The sequence below is a fragment of the Sebastes fasciatus genome, chromosome 3 (genome assembly GCF_043250625.1).
Source record: "Sebastes fasciatus isolate fSebFas1 chromosome 3, fSebFas1.pri, whole genome shotgun sequence".
Taxonomy (NCBI): domain Eukaryota; kingdom Metazoa; phylum Chordata; class Actinopteri; order Perciformes; family Sebastidae; genus Sebastes; species Sebastes fasciatus.
In genome coordinates, this window is record NC_133797.1 from 33178463 (window position 1) to 33195727 (window position 17265).

At 40.4% G+C, this 17265-nt stretch overlaps 1 protein-coding gene across 3 annotated transcripts; it reads left to right on the top strand.

Moving 5' to 3' along the window:
* Positions 1-1552: 1552 nt before the first annotated feature.
* rhot1b (ras homolog family member T1) lies at positions 1553-17008 on the top strand. 3 transcript variants are annotated; one of them, XM_074630468.1, is made up of 20 exons: positions 1572-1942; positions 3569-3627; positions 4020-4101; positions 4223-4266; positions 4361-4414; positions 4559-4611; positions 5471-5579; positions 6953-7054; positions 7246-7344; positions 7471-7579; positions 7689-7809; positions 8521-8605; positions 9007-9152; positions 10049-10149; positions 10434-10564; positions 10877-10960; positions 12059-12181; positions 12267-12469; positions 14891-15013; positions 15700-17008. In XM_074630468.1, exons 1-20 carry the CDS (start codon positions 1906-1908, stop codon positions 15815-15817), a joined length of 1983 nt encoding a protein of 660 aa, XP_074486569.1. In that variant the 5' UTR covers positions 1572-1905; the 3' UTR covers positions 15818-17008. The 3 variants fall into 3 exon arrangements, with proteins under 3 accessions (XP_074486571.1, XP_074486569.1, XP_074486570.1); XM_074630469.1 differs by lacking the exon at positions 1572-1942 and adding an exon at positions 2059-2192 and having other exon boundaries at positions 15700-15955; XM_074630470.1 differs by lacking the exon at positions 14891-15013 and having other exon boundaries at positions 1553-1942.
* The last annotated feature ends 257 nt before the right edge of the window (positions 17009-17265 follow it).

The following is a 17265-nucleotide window of genomic DNA, read 5'->3' on the forward strand; positions in this document are numbered from 1 at the left end:
ACTAAGTACATTTACTCGAGTACTGTACTTAAGTACAATTTTGAGGTATTTTTGCTTTACTTGAGTATTTAAATTTCATGCTACTTACTTCTACTCCACTATTTCTGATGGAAATATTGTACTTTTGCACACTACACACTGCAGAAGACTTCGTAGCTCTGAGAATATCTAGTGAATGTACAGTGGACGTTTGTGCAGAAATAAATGCTGCAGCTCCTCCAGACCAACAGGGGTTTCCTGTGTCTTGTGAAGTGACGGGGCTCCGCAGCGAGAAACCTTATCGTCTCCGACCGGGTGCCGGTGTCTCCCTCCGACCGCGGTCGGGAGGCTGAGGCAGGAAAAGCCAACACTAGGATCAGCAGTGATTCATGGAGAGAACTTCGTCTGGTCAGCTAACATTACTGCCAAGCAGGTGAAATATAGAGTGATATTGTGGTTTTAGCTGACGTGTGTCGCCTCACTGTTTTGAGCGATGCTCGTTCATGTCTATTTAGAGCGAGCACAAGCGCGAGCCCAACGCTGACTTTCGTTGACTTAACGGCCACTGGTGTCGCTGTTAACAAGCATTTCTGATTCTTACAAACAGTCCCTTTAATAGCCTACTTGAAGTACATTCTGTTAAAGGGACTATTTGTAACTTTGTACGCGCATAAATGTAGCGGGTCGTCACACATGCGCGCTCGCATATGCGCGTTCGCGTGTAGCCGCTGTACCCTCCTCCTCTGCCTGCTCGCCTTCACTCAGACAGCTCAGCTCGCTCCACCTGTAGACGTGAACGCGCGCTCACTACACACTGCAGAAGAGTTAGTTTAGCTCTGAGAATATCTAGTGAATGCACAGGGGACGTTTGTGCAGAAATAACTGCTGCAGCTCCTCCAGACCAACAGAGGTTTTCCGTGTCTTGTGAAGTGACGGAGCTCTTCAGAGATTTACGTTGTCTTCTCGTTACCGACCGGGTGCTGGTGTCTCCTCTGCTCTCTCCGGCTGCGGGCGGAGAGAGCAGGGAGACATGCTGGAGAGCCCCGCTGCCTCAGCCTGCACTTAGGCAGGAAAAGCCAACACTAGAATCAGATCTAAATCATGTTCATGGAGAGACCTTCGTCTGGTCAGCTAACATTACTGCCAAGCAGCTGAAATATAGAGTGATATTGTGGTTTTAGCTGACTTGTGTCGCCTCACTGTTTTGAGTGATGCTCGTTCAGGTATATTGAGAGCGAGCAAGCGCGAGCCCGACGCTGACTTTCGTTGATTTCACGGCCACAGGTGTCGCTGTTAAGAAGCATTTCTGAAAGTTACATATAATCTCTTTAATATAGCTATTTTTACTTGTGAAGTTAGTGAAATCTTGGATGTAGGACTTTTATTTGTAACAGGAGATTTATACAGAAAGCTATTACTACTTTAAAAGATATGAGTACTTCTTCTGCCACTGATTTTATATCACAGTTATGTCATTATACTGTATTTCTTACTTTAAAAAAACTACAAATGCTCTCACTTCCGGGATGGGTGGGCGAGTTGTTTACGACGTGATGACGTATTGATAATATACGATCTTTGCACGCTCTCTCACAGGGGGCGTGACGGAAGATCGCCCGCTAGCGTCCGTTAATGCTCCAACTGTCAAGTTAGTGTGAAGATTAGCTGGTGAAGACAGCAGCAGCAGCAGCAGCACTATCACTATCTGAGACTTACTGAGCTTCACAGGTTGAATAAAGTAAAAACACCTCGTTAGTATACCAGATATCTACCGGTTTGTACGTCTCTCTACCGTCTGTTGTGAACCGGAGCTGACATGTTAACGTAGCCGTTAGCAGGCCGAGGAGAGCTGGCTGCTGAGTGTCCTTCATCCAGACTCAGGAGCATAGATGTTTCTCTTTACCGAGTCTGTCCACGTTGAAGAGGATGCGCAAGGACGTGAGGATACTGTTAGTGGGAGAGCGTAAGTAAAGCTGTTATTATATGTAACATTACAGTGTGTTTGGTTGGTTAGCAGTAGGGAGATGCTCTGCAGCATTACTGATGCTACCAGCTGGGCATGTTGATGTGATGACAACCAGACCTCTGTCTCATCTTTCCTCCTTTTTTCTGTCTGATTTTGTCACATGTTTTGTGTTTTAAATAGTCTGTGTGTAACTTAGTGTTACTGCTGCATATCTCCTGCTTCTGCTGTAGCTTTTTAAAACAGTTAGGTAGGTGTTTTATTTCCCTATTATACAACTAACCTCAGTCACTTCATTGTTTGTTGCACAGACTAGAAAAAAAAAGGTTGTTGTCTTTAAATTAATAATATTTTTTTTTTGCATCTCTGTGTACATATATCACTTTTTATCATGCATATACATACAACATCTTTTTTTCATTTAATTTAAAAAATGTATTAGAGGATAAACCCTGTGACACATTTAAGCTCATACATAATAATAATAATGATGTGTATTTTGCACAGGTTATTCTCTTTAAATTAATAAAATAATGAATTAATATATATGTTTTACATCTCTGTGTACATATATTACTTGTCATCATGCATATACATACTACATCTTTTTTTCATTTAATTTAAAAAATGTATTAGAGGATAAACCCCTTGAGATCTCGTTTTCAAGAGGGCACAAAACATGGAAGTTAACAAACATTTAAGCACATAAATATTAATAATGATACTAAATTATTATTATTATTATACAACTAACCTCAGTCACTTAGACTAGAAAAAGGTTGGTCTCTTTAAATTAATGTTTAGGTCCCAACCTATAGTAAGATATTGCAAGCTGACTGTTTGTTTTTACATCTCTGTGTGCATATATTACTTCTCATCATGCATATACATACTAAATCTTTTTTTTAAATTTAATTTCAAAAATATATATTAGAGGATAAACCCCTTGACACATTTAAGCACATACATATTAATAATGATACTAAATTATTAAACAAAAACATAAATTCAACAACACAACATTCAACATAGTAACATCAACAAGGACATATCCCTCCATCCATCCATCCCAAACCACACCAACATAACATTCTGATTTTGTGACATGTTTTGTGTTTTGAATAGTCTGACTTTAACTTAGTGTTACTGCTGTATATTCCCTGCATCTGCTGTAGCTTTTTAAAACAGTAGGTAGGTGTTTTATTATTGTTTTATTATTTAACCCCAGACAGACAGAGCATTTTATTTTCCATCTTTCCACCTTTGTCATTAACAGAAGTAATACAGTTAGGAATAAAGAGTGGATTTTATTGAAGGTCTGTGGCTTAGTAGTAGGACGTCATGGAGAAGGCCAGTAATTAAAAAAAAAAAGTATGAAAGCTGCAATTCATAGATTGCACCACAAAAATGGTCCTGTGATGTTGTGATGCTCATAATGGGAAATCTGTGTCCCAGACAGTCACATGGCCCAGATAGCTTGTTAAGCTCAATGAAGATCATGTTAAATTAATAAATGATGTCCCCGCAGTTAAAAGTGTATGAGTGTATGAGCAAAGATCTACCGAAGAAAAATCTGTCTCGTTTGTACTGAACTCTCACTGCTCTTCTCTCTTCCTCCTTCGACAGCCAAAGTGGGGAAGACATCTCTCATCATGTCCCTGGTCAGCGAGGAGTTCCCAAAAGTGGTATGGATAAATGATTATTACGTCAGCTATTAAATTAATAGCCAACTATTTTGATAATCGATTAATTGGTATGAGTCATTTTTTAAGAAGAAAAATTCTCTGATTCCAGCTTCTTTAATGTGAATATTATCTGTTTTCTTTACTCCTCTATCACAGTAAACTGAATATCTTTGAGTGGTGGATAAAATAAGACATTTGAGGATGTCATCTTTGGGAAACACACCATTATCTGACATTTTATAGACCTAACAACTAATCAATTAATCAACAAATAAATCAACAATGAAAAATCGTTAGTTGCAGCCATAATGATTTGACCATATTACTGAAGCCTTTTAACTGGTTGTAAACATGTCTGTGTTTAGTGATAGCCATGTTGCGTTCATCCTTAGGTTCCCTACCGAGCTGAGGAAATCACCATACCTGCAGATGTCACACCGGAGAGAGTTCCCACACACATCGTGGACTATTCCGGTACTTTAAGCACATGACTGACAGCATTAAATTGTGGTAACCGTTGTTGTGAAATCATAAATGTGAGAAAGAAGAGCACTTTCCTGTTTTTAACTGTAGTACACTTGTGTTTCTCCTACAGAGGCAGAGCAGACAGATGAGCAGTTGTTCCAGGAGATCTCCAAGGTCAGTCAGTGTATTATGTTCTCCTGTTAACATGGAGTTAAGTGCTGAGTTCAGCTATAAGCCTAATGGGCACTTGTGTTGGTCTTTCTCATAGGCAAATGTGATTTGCATTGTCTACTCTGTCAACAACAAGACGTCCATAGAAAAGGTGAGCTGTGGCTAGCATTTCCATATTTGGTTTATTTGTGTTGCAGTTGAACAGTAAAACTTGTGAGGCTGTCTGTGTGACATTCATGAATTAGAAGTTGTCTCTCAAAATGGTGATTACATTTTTATCTTTTGTTTTCCATAGGTGACGAGCCACTGGATCCCCCTCATTACCGAGAACACAGACAAGGACAGCAGGTGTGAACTTGTGTAAAAATAGTTCAGAGTTTTCTTTGTCGGCTCAGTTTTGGACGATGAAATATGGGGAGAAGAGGGTGCCAAATCTGTAGGAGCACAGCCTGCCCTGTCTCCTAAAAGTTGCATTCCCAAACTACGAAACTGCATCGTAAATTACATTTCGAGGGAAAAGTATTTTGTCGCAGATCATGTTTGTTTTTGACATATCACAAATATGTTTCTAATGATAATCCACAGAAATCTGCTCAGTGAGAAGGTCGAGGCAGTGGATGGGTCAAACAAACACAGGACTTTCACCCAGGAGACCACTCCCTGTGTCCCGTGTGAAACCAAACATCAATGTACACTTATTTTTTAACTTAGACTCGAACTTAGACATTTTAAGCCAAACCATGATGTTTTTTTACTAAACCTTACCAATTAGTTTTGTTGCGTTTTTACGTGTTTAAAACTGAGACCATAAATCTGGAGAAAATATGTTTCCCTCGAAACGTAATGGAGAATGCAGTTTGTTGTTGTATGGGAATGTATTAACGTAATTTTGCAAGAGGCCAGTCATGGAGTCTTTCTAGTGTTGTTTGAAGTGGTGACCTACAGTCACAGGGTGGAAAATGTCACACAAATGCTTCTCTGTAAGCACAGAGCTGAAGTGGAATTGCAACCTTTCACATGAGCAGATTCAGCCTTATTCTCCCTTTTGTTGTTGTGATATTCTCGCTGTGAAATGAGTCACTGCTTTTCTGAGAGGGGAAATACTAAAATACATTTATAAAACAAAACATTACCTCTGTTAAATGTAGACTTTATGTTTTTATTAGTTTTAATACAATGATCTAATGTGTGTTGTTGATGCGTCCAGGGTTCCTCTGATTCTGGTGGGGAACAAGTCGGACCTGGTGGAGCACAGCAGCATGGAGACCATACTGCCCATCATGAACCAGCACAGCGAGATAGAGACTTGTGTCGAGGTGAGAGAGAGTGAAGGCTCTGTTTATTGTTTTACTTTTGAGAAACCATGGGAACAGTAGTGTTAAGTGTTGTGAGAGTGCTGATCTGTTTTGATTTGCTTGATAAATGCTTCCATGTTCAAGTAATGTAATGCTAATGATTCAGACAACAGACATGTTGCTCAGTACACAACCCTAAAAGGGACATAAACACAAATGGAAATCAATATCTTCCACTATTGTCATTAAACAGAACATAAAGAGGGGAAGATGTTTTTTCAACAATAACAGTTGGGTGTAAACCTTTTAGGAGCCCAGAGGAACTGGACTGTTTTTAGATTAACATCCAGACATTTTTTGCTTTATTGACGGTACTTTTAAGGGTTTTATCAGTCAATTGAAGACACTTAATGTAGTTGATGTTGATGTAAAAAACATGATGATGATTTCACATGATGACAATATAGAAAAAATAGAAATGGCCCAAATTAAGAATATATTCTCGTCATTTAGAGCGGCATCTATAAGTAAAGCTTTTTATGACCTTTGCTCCTACATGTTTATGTTTATGATCCTCACTATCAACCAAACTGAACATGTGTTTCTCAGTATCAGCATGTCAATTTCTCAGTAATGTGATTTGAACTTGTTGAACTGCTGAAATGTGTAAGTCTGCAGCCTATAGATAATCACATCAATTATATAGATTTTTGTCTTAGTTTGTATACATTAACCTGAATTTACCTTTTTGTAAATAGTATTGCTATTGCTGCCCCTTTTTATACTTTCCATGATGGATGCTATGTTTTGCATATGTTTACTATACACAGTGTTTACAACGAGGAAGCCCAACAACAGACCCTTTTCACAGCAGTCATTTTGACCTAGCAGGATAAACACAGGTGTAATTAATAACATTAATTGTGGCCCTGTTCCATTTAGGTTGGCCAGGCGCCTGGTATTGTGCATGCTGGCTCACTGGCATGTGACACACTAAATAGAATGAGACCGTAATTAATTTGATCAATTACACCTGTGTTTACCGCTGCTATGACGTGTAAAAATGGCTGCTGTGAAAAGGGCTTATAGTACAAGAGGATTTGATACTTGACACCGGTCATGACCTTTACTCACGGTGTTTTTTTCAGACTGGTTAATTAAACCAGGCGTGTCGCTCAGACAGATCCTGTGTGTTAATACCTCGTCTGGCCCTGACTTAGCTCCCACACACACACGTGTACAGTACATACACACTCACACACAAAGGTAGATAAACAGAGATGGCCTGACTTTGCCAGGACACTGCATTTTCACAGGGTTGCAAAAGCGTTTTAATGCAACAAGGTTATATACAGAGTGTTATAACCAAACTCCCTTCTTTTTCTTGTGTATAGTGTTCAGCAAAGAACCTGAAGAACATCTCAGAGCTGTTCTACTACGCCCAAAAGGCAGTTCTGCACCCCACAGGTCCTCTTTACTGTCCAGAGAAAAAAGATGTAAGAGCAGAAATATACTGTGTGAACTCTGCACTACTGTTTTTGTGATGAGTGGCTGTCGACTTGTTTTTATTATGAAAAAAATCTATGAATTTACATTTGAGAGAGTTCTGTCACTGAATTTTAGCAGAAGGTGAATTATAAAATAATTCTGTTGAAGTAACGTTTGATTTCCCTTTTTTGATTCCCAGATGAAGTCACTTTGTGTCAAAGCTCTGACACGAATCTTCAAAGTGTCCGACCTGGACAATGACGGGAGTCTCAACGATAATGAGCTCAACTTCTTTCAGGTAAGTCAATTGATGGCTGCTGTAACTCACAAAGTTAACAATGGGTTTATCTAAAAGGACAATGTACATAGGAAATTGTTTGGCTCCTTTTTGACAACAATAATGTCTTTGTCTGACCGCTCACAGCGGACGTGCTTCAACGCCCCACTAGAGTCTCAGGCGTTGGAGGATGTAAAAAATGTGGTGAGGAAGAATTTGAGTGACGGAGTGTGTGACAACGGACTCACTCTGAAAGGTAGAAATGGATGGACATTGCTTCCTGTTCATGTTTACGTACACACAAATGTCTTAGTCACATCGTTCCTGACTGTGTTGTTTGGTATTTTTGTGATATTCCTCTCCAGGCTTCCTCTTCCTCCACACCCTATTCATCCAGCGAGGTCGCCATGAAACAACGTGGACAGTGCTGAGGAGGTTTGGGTACGACGATGACCTGGAGTTAAATCAGGACTACCTCTTCCCTCCGTGAGTCTCAGGCTTCATTTTTTCCACTTCCGCTTGTTGTGTTTTGTTTATTCATGCAAACAACCAACACCCTTGGTGCAACCACAACTTTGGTCCGTGTTCCAAATGCAGCACATACAGTACAGTTCCTATTGATACAGGTGACCCCTCAGGTTTCTCCTAAAACCGTGTCTCACGCTCTCATTGGCTGTTGCTCCCCAACAGACTCCCCGCCAGGTCCAGATATTTAGCGTGCTGGATATCTGGAATGTGTCTACGAGGCAACGGCGAGCCTCTCGGCTTTCGTCTTTGAAGAGTTCACACATAGTTCACCGAGCGCCGATGTGCGATTGGCAAGCCAACGCAGGTTTGCCTCTGATTTGGGGCTTTTGTCGGGGAGCTCCAAAAACTGTCGGCGAGCGGAAAATCCATGCTAAAGTTGTGTCGTGTGAACTAGGCATAAAACAAACATAAAAGTGTAGCAACATCCGTCTTTCACTTTTGCCGCCTTTGCTCAATTTGATCGAACTGTCAGTGTTGTTAAAGCCCTTGAATTAGATCTTATTAGCAAGGAAGGATTAATAGGTAGACTAAGGACTACTGAGCCACTTTTCTAAGTGAAGTGTAATATTTATCCTCTTGTTTAATCTTTTGTAGAAATGTTTTCTGTGTTTATCTTGTGTTCTGCTCATTGCCTATAGCATTTACTTTGAAATATGTCACTGTCTCTAGGTTGAAACTTCCTCCAGACTGCACCACGGAGCTCAATCACAATGCCTACCTCTTCCTCCAGAGCGTCTTTGACAAACATGACAAGGTATAATCCTGTAAACCCAGTTCTGTATTTACTTTACCCTCTGCCCTGGAGAGGCTTTTACAGAAAGCTGCTCAGTACGGAACACTGCACAAAACCAGAATACACTCCCATAGCCTGCGCTGACCACCTGCTGAGGCGCGATTTAACGTGTTGTCACTGAGGAGGGATTGACATGAGAATAAGCCGCGAGGTTAGAATGAAAGTCAAAGAGTGAAAGTGGCAGCTTGTGCCGAGATCTGCTCTCTGTCATAGTGATTAGTGTCCAACTGTGAGTCCAGCATGTTTGTTTTCTCAGATAGAAATGACAGGCAACAAACTGAGTGAAATATTTCCTGCTTTGAGCACCATTTCCCATATTTTGCTCACCATCCTGAACAGTAACCAACCTTTGTGTGTCTCAGGACCGTGACTGTGCCTTGTCACCAGATGAGACGAGGGATCTGTTTGATGTTTTTCCCTACATGCCCTGGGGTCCAGATGTCAATAACACAGTTTGCACTAATGAGGAGGGCTGGATCACCTACCAGGGATATCTCTCCCAGTGGACGTAAGTGGCGATTAGTTGCATTTAGGGTCGTACCAAATGTCTTTTTCTTTTTTTTTTACATTTAAAGCCTCTGTTGAGGTTTCCTAAGAAATCGTCTGTCGTCATATGTTATGACGTCATCACACTACAAAAAAAGAAGAGAGACTTTGCGTTACTGTGGTTATATAAATGTAATTTATGGTGCTGTTATATTGCTGCCAGGCCGCCCCGTTAATACAGATGCCGTACTTCCATTCGTGCACGGCAAGTGAGAGAAATATAAACACCTGGCAAAGTACTCAAAACCACTTCTGTGGTAGTTCATGCAGTACAATAGGTGTCTCCAGGCTTTGAGTGGTCAGAGGACTGGAAAAGCTCTGTATAAATGCAATCCATTTACCATCCAGGACCACATTTTGCCATGATGACTCACACACATACTCACAAGGTGTAAACAATACCAGCATTGCTGTCGCGTCTAATAAAAAAGCAGCGCAGCATACTGAATGTTGATTTAGAATGTCAACGTAATGAGTGAAGCTTCAACTATTCGGTACAACCCTAATAAAGTTAAAGCCAGTATGTGTTGAATTTGAACCTTTCTGACTTTTTGATACTCTGGTGGCAGTATCAAAAAGGATGCTGTGTCTTAAACATGGGGATACTGAGGTTAATTGACTGAAAAGAGTGCAAAGATGCCACCAGTTGTCTCATTTGTCAACATCAGGGCTAGCTATTAAACTTTTCTACACATAGTGGCTTTCAACTATTTTTGAAGTTGTTTCCAGGAAAACACCAATGTACAAGTATTTCCCTGTCTGAGTGTATATGTTAAAAAACACAATATCTCAGTCACATTGGTTTCTATGATTAATAAACCTCGCATTTAGTCTCTTTTGCTTTCAACATTTGTTCAGGTTAACAACGTATCTGGATGTCCAGCGATGCCTGGAGTATTTGGGTTACCTCGGTTACTCAATAATTGCTGAGCAGGAGTCCCAAGCGGCAGGAATTACAGGTGAATTACACCATCACATCTTCTTTTCTATATTCATATTAAATCATGAGTTGTAGCTCATCAGGAACATGCTTTATATGTTATTGAAGTATTTTACTGAACAGTCATGCAGTCAGTAATCACATCCGTAAATCAACACCGTCATTACACCAACATTTGGACAGCTGAAGCAGCAGTTCAATCTGAATGTTGTTGCTGACTGACTGCAGGCGTGTGTTGTGTACCGCAGCAGTCTGAACTGATCCTCTGATGCCCGTGTATGGTTTGCCCCCCCCCCCCTGCAGTGACCAGAGATAAGAAGATTGACCTGCAGAAGAAGCAGACCCAGCGTAGCGTCTTCCGCTGTAATGTCTTTGGAGATATTGGCAGCGGAAAGAGCGGCTTCCTCCAAGCCTACCTGGGTAGAAACCTCATGGTAAACAGAAAGAAACACCAGTAATGACACATTTAAAGCATACGTTGCCTTCCACCCCACAGACGTGGCAAAAAGCAGTACAGTTCATAACATATATGAAAAGTATTCCACTGAAATATTCCATGTAAGATATCAACATAGTCACAGATTACAGTTGTATACTATCACAACACACTTCTTATTCTTGCACATATGGGAAAGTATCAATAGACTGACGAACATTTTCCCATTGCTGCTTTCAAACATAGTTTACAGTCAGTTTCATGTCCTGATCTGCTTTTACATGATGTTTCTTCTCCTCTCTCCTCTCAGCGCCAAAAAACGATTAGAGAGGAACACAGATCCTACTACGCCATCAGCACAACCTATGTTTACGGCCAGGAGAAATACCTTCTTGTGAGTTTCAAAGATAGCTCTTATGCTACTTGAATCAAATGCATTTTTTTGCAATTATGACTTGTCTCTAAATACAGCTTTTCCAGTGCTAAAAACAATAATAACTAGAAAGGTGCGCTCAAAGTACAAATCTCTGCCAAGTGTGTCTGCAACAACCTTTGCTGTAATGCTTGATTAATTATGAATACAATCACAATTGGCTAACCCCCCGTCTAGACTGCAAGTGTATCAAGATGTGTTTTTCACTTGCACGTCACACGGGGTTGGTTAAGAGTAGGGAGTGAGTAGTCTGCAGTCAATCAGTGGAGGTATCAAACAGGCAATTGAAAGGTGTTCTAGGAAAGTGTGAATCACTGCAACCACGAGAGGTCCTTTAGCATGCAGCCATAAATGAGAACCCAAAATATTATGTAGTTTGGTGTAGCAGTATGCGAGATTAGCCGTGGACAGACACACCCGCGCACACAAATCTCATAATTATCACCTGGCGGAGCTAATAATAATTGTCAAATTCATCATTCATTCATGATATATTCATATTAAGTTTTAAATAATATTTGATTCTGTTCATATAAAAGACATGGTTTATATTTATATGCACCACTACTACGAGGTTGTCAACTGTGAACCATCATGTGTACTGTGAACCAGCCCAGCCTGAGGTTGGCTGTGCTTACCTGGCTGTTTATCTAAGCTTCTTATCATGTCCACCCAATGCTTTCCACTCTGCACTACTTACCTGTAACAGCACATGCAAAACCTACTGTGTTTGCTGTTAGGGTTGTAAATTAGCGAGCACCAGTCACCAGCCAAATGCTGGTAAAAATATGCAAGTGGCTGCTAGATTTGCTTCACGCACCAGCCAAAAAAAACAACGGTAAACCATTGAGTGGCTGGGAGATTTTGGAATCTACCAGCATCTACCAGAATCTGTTGCCACAAGTTTAACACACAGGCACTCCCTTTGTGCTGGCGTCCACATTGAAACACCCTTTGGCACAGTGACTCAACTAGAGCACAAATGCTGTGGCAACTATCTAACATGTGACTCTTGTTGAAACTCAGCAGCGCTCTACTAACTCTCTCGTCTCCTCTCAGCTTCATGAAGTGTTCCCTGACTTCGACTACCTGTCTGACGCTGATCTGGCTTGTGACATTGTCTGCCTGGTCTATGATGTCAGCAACCCTTGCTCCTTTGAGTACTGCGCCAAAGTCTTCAAGGTAAAACTGTGTGTGTGTGCATTATATCAAACGACAAATAACATCTTAATCACAATCATTCACGCCCTCTCTTTACCCTCCTCAGCAATACTTCATGGACAGCAAGATTCCCTGCATGATGATAGCAGCGAAGTCCGACCTGCCAGAGATCAAGCAGATGTACGGCTGCAGTCCTCTGGACTTCTGTAGGAAACACAAGATGCCGCCTCCCCAGTCCTTCACCTGTAACATCGCAGCAGCGCCCAGCAGAGACATCTACACCAAACTTACCACCATGGCCATGTACCCGTAAGTATGGAGACACTTCTAGATCTAGATGTGTTAAACTTGCACAAATGGTAACAGAGTTAACTGAGTTAAAGAATTGTATTACCAAGAAGTCATTTAAATGGATACCTGTAATGTGTATTTGGGTATGATATAATGCTGATATGATTCCATATCCACCCAGCTCCTGTTCACGTGTTTTATTACACAGCTTTTGTTGAATGCTAATAAGCTGATTAAGATTTCTTTAATCACGGCATTCTACGGTCTGTTATTCCTTTATAGCAGACCGTTGCTATGTATAACACACCGTTGCTATGGGCGCAGTTCTGGTGTCAGACTCTGGCGGACCATTTTTGAGTCAAATTATTTATTTCTTAATTATGTAGGGGGTAGCTAGTAAGCAGGATAATGTACAGCTAGCGGGTCATTGTTGTGAAATAAACCCCGACAGGACGATGCAGCACAACAATGACGGGCTTGCTGTACATTATCCCTTACTTAAGCAAGGGCATTGTCTATTCCTTAATGAAAGCAAACTACAACTGAAGTTTTACCATTCTCTGTTTATCTGTTGTTTTTTTACACACGAGACTTTCTGGGTTAAAATGTTCCAAAGTCATAGCAGGACATACAGTCCTTTACATGGCAGTATGTTAGATACACCTAGCTAAAAATAATGCAGTGTAATACAACAGTCCTACAATAAATCCTACCTTCATAATGTTCAGTTTTGGAGGATGTAGTTTGTGGTCATGAAGACACATTATTATTGCAGTTTTTTACACTGTGTTTTGCTGCATTAGTTGTAGCTCAGGAAAGCTGACATGCTCTTATTATCACATTTCTTGTTGGTAAACCTACCAGATATTGAAGAACTATGATGTTGGGATATGATGGTTAGTACAAATTGTCACTATGGAAGCCTTGTGAGGCGAGTGAGAAAAAACTAATTCTGGTGATCCATTTTCTAAATCTGATCTAAATTGTTTTCTCTTATCTTCGTTTATGACTTAAGAACAGGTGAACAAAAAGGTTTTGCCAAGATAATCTTTTTAAGTTCCTTCATTTTTTTTCATCTGTGAATATTTATTGATTTATAGTAAGCTTTTTGCAAAGTAGTTGTTGTTGTAATACCCATTTCGGCCAAAAGAGGCTGATGTGCACCACTACCCCATGTTTTGATTTCTCCATGCACTCTGAAGGCTTGTACACACTGGGGGTGTTTTTTTTTTGTGTGATTGATTAATTAATTTTCTCCAGGTAAGTTTTAATTTACATAACTTACTAACACACAATATATGTACCTTGTGTTCAAGGCCTTTACACTCAGGGGGCGTGACGATTAAACTACACGAAAATGCGAAATACTCGCCTGCGAATATTTTGCATCAAAACTATTCATACCGGCAGCGATGGGAATTTGCGACAGTTGCAACACTTTTTCAATAAAAGGTTTGAATAGATTTGTGCAGGCAGAGGCCTAAAACTATTGACCCAGAGCAGCATCTCACAGTCTGTCTGAGGTCAATTATTGTACAGCCTAAACTATTTTTGTAAGCTATTTTAGTTTCCTTTTAGCGAAATGCTCCGAGTGAATTTGCCTCTGGTAAACAGTTAACACAGTGTACATGTCTAGAGCTTTTATTGTGAAAGGTAAGAACTAAAGGAGTGGATCTGTTATGCAAATGTATGAAAATGGATCCTTTTTTTTTCTCACTTGCCTCTCGGGTCTTCCGTACATCACTCACCAGAATAACACTTTAAATTTTTGCTCCCAATAGTGTAAAAAAGGGAATTGCTGTTGCAGTCATTTCTGCAGTTGGGTTATAATTGGCAGGAGATCCTGTTATGTGTGAAACAGGAGGGATAGATGCCTTCTTTTCTTTTGCAGTCCACCTTATCTGTTAGTTTACAGTTTAAATCCGAAGCTCTACTGTGTGTAATGTCTGTGACTTTACTTCATGCCTCAGGATAAACCCGCTCCCTTTGGGGATTCTCCTACTCTCTGCGAGTGTCGGTATCCGACACGATGTACTTCAGTCTACATTAATGCACTTCACTGCCTTCTGGACATGTTGCTTTCAAGTCTGATGCCACAGTGTTTTGCTCTGTGGGTAAACGGGTTTCCCTGCCGAGCAGTAAGGATGATCTCTCCCAGAGGATCTCACTCCTGCAGTCAGTCAGGTTGCAGCGCGCTGTCAACACACAGTGCCTCTCTGCACATCACACAGTTACATAATTACACCAGACTAGCTCTTATTTAATCCACAATCTGTTCAGCAGTGTCATCATTTCTGACAGGATCACAACAATTATGAGCCACAAACTACTCCTTCCATGGTGGCGACATCTTTTAACTCTATCTTACCTTTCTTCCTCTTGTGTGTATTATATATAAACTGGGTGTTGGTGTTTGTCTTTCCCCATATCTCTCCTCAGCCACGCCCGGCTGCGCTGCATGTGCACTTGTAACCGGTGCACCTTCTGCTTGTGTCAGAACTTCCTCAACTCTGAGCTGCTGCAGACGGTCAGGGCCAAACTCTACGCTGTTGTGCTCAGAAGGTCCTTTTTTTACCTTATATCACTTTCCAGATTTGTCGGCATCGTCACCTCAAGCTTTTCTCGTTTATTTCTCCTCATTTTTTGTAGAGTTGTTGTATTTTTAGACGCAGATTTCACAGAAATTAGAATAGAATAAATAAGTCATCATGATCTCCTGCCACATTTCTCTTTTCTCCTTATTTCATGCTGTCCTTGTCCTTTTGAGTTTGTCATTTTCCATCTAAGAAACCATTCTGATATCTTTATTTTCCATCTACCTTCTTTGATATTACTTGTGAGCTTCCTGTACTACAGAAAGGATTGAAAGCATCTACTTTTCTATTTTGATCTCAGTCCCATTGTCATTCAGTTGGAGTCATCTTCCTTGTTGTTGTCTTTGCTCATATCACTGTGCCTCAGTCGTCTCATTTAACAGAGACGTCCTAGCTAATTTCTGGTCTTGTTGTTTCATGTCATAACTATAATCCTGCATGTCCCTCATCTGTTTAACTGGCTTTTTCCTCAGCACATATATCCATGTTTCAAGGCTGCATCCCTGTTCTGTCATTTAATCCATATTTTCTTTTGGTTCACTTCCTTTATTTTCACATCAACACCTCGTCTCTTTATCTCTTTACTGTCCTTCCTTTCACCTTGTCTCACCTTGTATTTATCCCTCTCTGAGCCTGCTCCTCTCTGTTTAACAGACACGTAAGCCAAGCGGACCTGAAGAGCTCGACCTTCTGGCTGAGAGCGAGCGTCGGGGCCACGGTGTTTGCAGTGCTGGGCTTCGCCATGTACAGAGTGCTGCTCAAACCACGGTGATCCTCGGGCACCAGGGTCAAATCCTCTTTACCCCATGGTACATTTATAGAGCTATGTTGACCAGTCACAACACAAGGCTTTCACACTTGCATTTAGTAAATCTATTGAAAATCTGTCATGGTTTTGTTTTGGCGGGGGAAAAAACGTACCTAGAAAACATTTTTTTTTTTTTTGCATTTTCATTCCTCTGTCATAAATATTAAGAGAAAAATATTTAATTTTGTACCAAAATTGCTAATTTGCTTAACCTGTTTGTTTGCAAGTTTTTGCAAAAGTAATATATCTATATTTATATATAAAAAATGAGGGTAAGCCACTGATGAGCCGTAGTGAGTAACATGAGTGAGTTACATATAGAGCTATTTTTTGGTTGCTTGGTGTCAGTTGTGATAGGAACTGTGATGTATGAGGTTTGCAATAACATTTATGCTTTTATTAGACAGAGCTATATGTAAATAGTGTATATAATATAGTAGACTGTACATTTGTTTGTCTTTGTCCAAAAGGGCCATGTCTGATTCATGCTCGAAACACTGAATGCAAAGGTATTATTAGCTTAACAGCCTGGTTATGAACTCGCACAAACATTAGCATTCATATTCACAATGACAGAAATGAGTTTGCCCTTCAGGGCCAAAAAATGGATGCACATTTTTTTTAATGTTTGTACATCTGAGCAGGTCAGTGTGATCAGTGGATGTGAATGTGAGGAAGGGTCGGTCGCTCGCTCTCTTTTCATGTCTTCCCATGTTGGTCACTTTATTCATCAGATGGTGTGTGTGTGTGTGTGTATGCGTGTGAGAAGATATTAAAATTGCCACTTTACAGCCGCTCTGTACATTTTGTGTTTGCATGCTTCTGAATTTCCGACCACATTCCTGTGTTTTTGCTGCACAAAAAGAATCACCACGCCAAGCTCTCCACATTGCTTTCCATCTCCCGATATTCCAGGGATTATAGTATAGTAACATTTATTGACAGGAGTGCTGAACAGAGAATAGTCGAGTCATAGTGACGTCATTTGACCCTTGTCGTGATTCCCGGTAACTTCTGATCAGAGAAGATGCAATAATGTCTCCCCAGATGTTAATTTCCATGCAACTGCGACTCCTTGACACAAGGTTCAGTCTTGATGTATTCACTCAGCCCTGCCTTTCCAAAAGTTTACAATAAATAAATATCTGTATTACATGTGGTGTGATGGAATTTCTTTTCAGTTTCCAAGAGATTTGACGATTTTGCGACCAAGTAATGGCAAGCTTTCGAGTGAACAAATCAAGGTAATTTGATTATTTTGTGTATTTCCGAACAGCTGTGAACGGCATTGAAGGATCATGTGTTACCTGTAATGAACATGATGCAGACAGTATTCTTTAATTATTGAAAAGGAAACTTTGTCAGTTATGTGTGACCATCAGAGCTTCTTTTTTTTAATCTCACCACATAAC